Source organism: Poecilia latipinna, unplaced genomic scaffold (assembly GCF_001443285.1).
Source record: "Poecilia latipinna isolate Pla-1442-1.1 unplaced genomic scaffold, P_latipinna-1.0 Scaffold2174, whole genome shotgun sequence".
Classification (NCBI taxonomy): Eukaryota; Metazoa; Chordata; class Actinopteri; order Cyprinodontiformes; family Poeciliidae; genus Poecilia; species Poecilia latipinna.
Window position 1 is genome coordinate 94,143 of NW_015114790.1, and position 5,694 is coordinate 99,836.

The window sequence follows — 5,694 nt, forward strand, 5'->3', positions numbered from 1 at the left end:
TTCTGTAATCTTCGACGTTCACTATACTGAGCTCCAGTTAGTCGCCTTATCTCACTGCGCGAGAGACAACTGCGTCATGCGTCACGGGCAAAAGGTCAAAGGTAACAAGGTGACCAGAGGGCTTATTATGTTGTACAAAAAACCAAAACAAAAAAAAAAATTGACCAAAAGGGCACTTTGGGGCAAGGAGCAAAAAGGGCAGGTGCTCAAGCACCCCCAGTCCCCACCTCTGCATGTGCCTGTCGGTTGTGGTCGGGTCCTACTGTCATGATTGGTAGTGGTGAGCGGTGAGGGAGACGCAGGCAAGCCCAGGTTGTCATAATGAAGATGTTTAATGAATAAATTCCAAAGTAACAGATAGACGACGACAAGGTGCAAACAACGAGGACCCAACAACAGACAAAGACAACAGGTGGGCTTAAATACACAAGGAGGGTAATCAGGGAAAGAGAAACACCTAGGAACAATCAACAGGGAAGACAGGACATCACAGAGACTCACAGGGGAACAGGACACAGAAAAACAACAAGAAACAAATGCACAGAAACACAGAACCCAACAACATGCTGATTCCACAAATTAGAATATGACTGGAAAGTTTCCTTTGTCAGCAGTTCCATCACCAAGTGAAAGACATTATATAGATTATTTCCGTTTTAACATATTTATATTTTGTAGTATGTTTATTCCAGTAACTGTGTAACTTCATGTGCAATGGGTGACGTCGGTGCTACGTCATCTGAAACCCAGCAATTGCAAATGCAAAATAAAGCAGAAAATAGTGTTATTAAAGCTAAATAAATTTCTAGGTAACCAAATTAAATCTTGAGAAAAGACTAAAACACAAAACAAAAACACAAAACAGGTTTCTAAAAACCAAGACAAGCGCTATTAAAATCAAAATCAGAAACCAGGACTAAAACAATACATGTACATGTAGTAAAATAATGAATTGAATATTCCCAGGAAATAATTTCAGTTTTACTTGTCTGTTGAAAAAAAAAGCTTAAATGAAAGACCAAATCCATTGTTTAGCTAGCATTTTGAAAAACTGTGTAACTATTCTTTAAATAATTTTTATTGAATTATTGGTAAAAAGCAATACATTTTAACCTCATCTACAAAAGCATCAGTCAACTGTCTGCATATTACGAATTTCAGGGAGTTTTTGTTGCCAGCAAACAGAACTGTTATAAGAAGTGAGAATTCACAGTAAAATATAAATTATGAAAGCAGATCAGCTCAATAGAGTGCAGACACATTTTGTTTTTATTATTTGTAACAAACATTTTATTCTAGCAAATCCAAATACCTCCAACTTGGATGTTTCTGGGTTGGTGGCGGGAATCCTGGCCATCGTAGTGACTGCTGTTATCGCCACGGTCCTTGGAGTCTACTTCTACAAAAACAAGAAGAAACCCAGTACGAGGTCTGGCCGGTACGTTTACGTCAAAGTGCGAAATTTTACTGACAATTCAGAACAAATCGTCAAAATAAAAGGTAAATTTTAAACACAGTTGACACTAAAGCAGTGGTCTCAAACAGTATTCCTGGAGGGACACAGTCCTGAAACTTCTAGATGTGCCCCTCGAATTAAATGGTAGCCACACAGGTAAGCCCACTAGAAGGAAACAAACGCACCCAGTATAAATCTTTCATTCTACTTCCCGAGAGGTTGCCAGGTGATGGTGCTCTTTAGTTCCAAGCGTGAGCAGAAAATGATTCTCAAGCGAGCAGAGGTTTGCAAGCAGAAATGTGATCAGACAAGTTCTGAGCGCGAAGAGAAAAATTTGAGAAAGCACAGTGAATCTTTGAAAGAGAGCAGAAGTTTTGAGTACAGGCATTTACAAGTTTTGAGAAGAAAGACACCAAGTCCTGCTTTCCGACAGAAAATATGTGTTCTCAAATTATGGCAGAAAAATTCCCCCATAGAGGAGGCATTACCCTGCTGAAAGAGGCCACTGGCTGCTCGAAACAGGTTTTCTATAAAAGGATGTGTACAGTCTGTAGTGATTTGTGTCTGTAGTGATTTGATGAAAACACTAGTGTGAATTATCCTTCTCCATTAAATAAATGTACTCTAATGGTTGGATTTTTTTATATGAGCTTATCAAGATTTTACCCGCTTGCAAAGCAGGCATGTATCTATGTGTAGGAAACAGATGTGATTCAAGCTGATGTCATTGGTTTATGAAATGAATATATTTTTATCCAATTTTAAAACATTTCTTTCTATTGTTTTGCTAGTCAGCTTCCTCAGTTCTGTACTTTTACTTATGAGAGGCCCCATGGGCCAAAACTTACAAACTCTCTTACACATACTGTCAAACTATCAAACTCTCTTACACGTACTATCAAACTTTCTTACATGTACTATCAAACTGTCTCACATTTGCTATCAAACTCTCTTACATTCACAGTCAAACTCTCTTGCATGTACTATCAAACTCTGACAGAGTTTGATTGCAACGGAAGTTAACTTAAAATTTCAGTTTCTGATTGGACCCCAGGCAGGCTTTTCAAAATAAAAGCGGACCTCCGGTTTATGTTTGATCCATGTTTCTCTCCTGCGACTTGAAAAATGTAAAACTTTGTGTTAATTGATTTGCAAAAGGAAATCATGTATCTGAAAATAAACTAAAACATATTATGTGAGCAAAAAATTCTGTAAACCACATATGTGCTACCTCAATCAAAATTGCTGACATTTGACACGCAAAAAAATCTTTCAGATTACATAAACAATACCTTACCAGGTACTTCTCTCACTTCAGGATGACACAGGGACACCTATAAGACCAATTTTAACTGAGGTTGCACATATGTGCTTTACAGGATTTTTTGCCCACACGAGTCTATGGCATGGCGTTGCCCTCGGGCAACAAACCACATTTCTGTACCTCACGTTGCTCCTTTATTTTATTTTTTGGGGGGAATGATTTAAAATACCTCCAGACATATTTTTGTCCAAATAAAAGAGGTATTGAGGTTCATGTGACCTTTTACTTAGAAGAGGAGCAGTCCTTTTTATGAAGCGGAGGTGCATGCTACACCTTGCCTCCTACTTGTAAGTTATACATCACTTTTCTTCATGTTTAAATTTGGGTCACTCTAAAAATATTTTAATATCTGAGTATGTAAAGAAGCATTATATTATATTTCAAGACAATTTTTTTATAATTTGATAGCGAATGTGAGAGAGTTTGACTGTGAATGTAAGAGAGTTTGACAGTACGTGTAAGAGAGTTTGACTGTGGATGTAAGAGAGTTTGATAGTATGTGTAAGAGAGTTTGTAAGTTTTGGCCCATGGGGCCTCTCATTTTTATTTTATGTTCTTGCTCTGCTCTAGTGCTCCAGTCAGAATGGGAGCAGATGGGGCCCCAGTCCCGGAGGCGGTGCCCCTGTCTGGAGTGGTGGTCCCACCTCCACCGTTACCCAGCTACAATGAAGCTTTGATCCACAGTGGACAACATGATGCTCCTCCACCACCTTATTCAGGGTAAGTGGGTGGGGTAGTTAACATGTACAGACGTCCAATACGTTCAATACTCTGATGGAACTTAAGAAAACAAATGTGGTCCCAGTTATACTATGACGGCAAACAGACTTTGTTGAACATCTCTTAAACATTTACATGACTAGCAAAACACAGGGAACCCCTGGCTGGAGAGCTCATTCACCAGCCTCATTCATACAGTGCAGTGAACACTGTATTCAATAGCAGTGTTCACCGCAATGTCATGGGTTTTCAGTGGAATAACTCTGCCACCTAGTGTACAGGGGGCCAATCTCAACAGGCAGTCTGCATATTCATATTTGTTACAATCACAAAACTTCAATCTGAGTTCAAAAGAATTTAATGTGGAAAAAAAGAAACAAAGTTGTGTCGAACTAATAAGTGGATAGAAATAATACTATTTATGTGTCTTTTCCTTAATATATTGTAATGCGAAATAAACAAAACAATATTGTAGAATAAATGTCTGTTAACTGTGGCAAACCTTCATCCCATCTAGTTGGATACCCAGTAATAATATGTAGTGTACTAACTACTTTCAGAAGTTAACAACTTTGGTAAATGAAGTACGCCTGAGTGTGATCTATATGGCAGGCTATGGCACAGCTGCAAACTTACCAAAACTTAGCAGCTCATCTACTGACATGCCTGGTAAGGACTTAGCAGACAAGTGACTAAGGGTGTTTCCATCTGGTGGACGAGTAGACTCGGTTCGATTGGGGACCAACATTTCGACACTTGTTACATTTTCAGTTGGTGCGGTTCACTTTCAAACTGCACTGTGTCAAATGAGTTAATTTGACACAGTGCAGAAACACTGTGTCACTTTGACACCTGTTTCAGGCCTTCACTTGTAGTTGCACTGTATCAGAGACCACTGAAGGAAACAGCATGAAAACTTCTGAAGAAAACAGAGCACAACGTCTTTCTTCACAAAATGGAAACAAAAATGGAGTGGGATCAGATAGCGGTGATAGGATTTCTCATTTTTCTTTGGCAAAAGACCATGAGCCATTTCTTACACTAGCTCTAGACTCACATGTTTGTTTTAGTTGTATTTAACCAGAATGTCCTGAGCTTTATTCCGCTTTCTGCTTTTTGAGTGTTGAGTTTTGACTTTACTACACCTCTGTTGTATCGGGGACAAAGATGTTAGCAGTAGACCCTTTAGGTTTTGCAAACCCTAAAGTTTCCATTGATCCACAGACTTTGGAGGTCAAGTGAAAAACCTTTGCCTTCTCAAACCATTCTTGAAGCGTATTTACTTGGTGGAAAGTTTTCTATAAGGTTTCTATAAAGGGATCTACAGAGTGCAGAAGTTCCCAAACTGTGGGGCGTGCCCCCTAGGGGGGGCGCCGTGCCATTGCAAGGGGGGCGCGGGAAGTCAAATTAACTCATTTGACACAGTACAGTTTGAAAGTGAACCACACCAACTGAAAAAGAAACAACAACAAAAAAACATTAACGCTGTATGCGCTGGGTTTTTACCTTAGAATGGCCAACTCTCTGTTATTCCTCTGTCAATTTGATACAATAGGGGCTTCCGCACTTCCCATATCTGTGTCCTCTGTCACTTTTATCAGCAGTTAAAACTGTTTAATCCATTGTTAATATGTCATAACCTGTTTTTCTGAGCCGCTGTTCTATCAGATAGCCATACGCTGTCAGGATAGCATACACGCAGTGAGTATGCATGCCCGCGCATGAGCATTAAGAAGTCTGACCGTTAGCGGAGTTGTCAGTTCAGCATACGCAACAAGTTATGACAAAAATAAGTCATTAAATTGTTTATAATATAATAACTAGATAGATATACATGCGTTGTCGTGGTTTCAAAGTGTATTTAAAGCAGGTTCTAGCTGCAGCTGAGGTCAACTACAACACATGCCCGTGTAAAACTCATTAACCTACTTAACCGCTAGTCAGGATGCCATACAGCTGTTAATAACAAAGTGTATGAAGATCTACGTCATGATTCTATGTTGATGATTAAATAAAATCATATGGTAATAACAGCGTATAGATGTCTGAGCTAAGCGTATGACTATCTGACAACGTATGCTGATCTGTCAGAACACCGCCTTTAAACGCAACATGAGCGCTTCGACGCTCACGCTGGGTTTACACCTGTGCGGCAGTGAAGGAGACCTGCTGCTGCTGGGCAGAGCTACGCAGG

General features: G+C 39.5%; 1 protein-coding gene across 1 annotated transcript in view; it reads left to right on the top strand.

Moving 5' to 3' along the window:
• The window catches only part of prrg2 (proline rich Gla (G-carboxyglutamic acid) 2), a 46,868-nt gene that overhangs the window by 36,667 nt on the left and 4,507 nt on the right, over positions 1-5,694 (top strand). The window contains exons 5-6 of the mRNA XM_015017661.1: positions 1,300-1,438; positions 3,351-3,500. Of these exons, the coding sequence (XP_014873147.1) occupies positions 1,300-1,438; positions 3,351-3,500 (289 nt within the window). The remainder of the gene's footprint in view (positions 1-1,299; positions 1,439-3,350; positions 3,501-5,694) is intronic.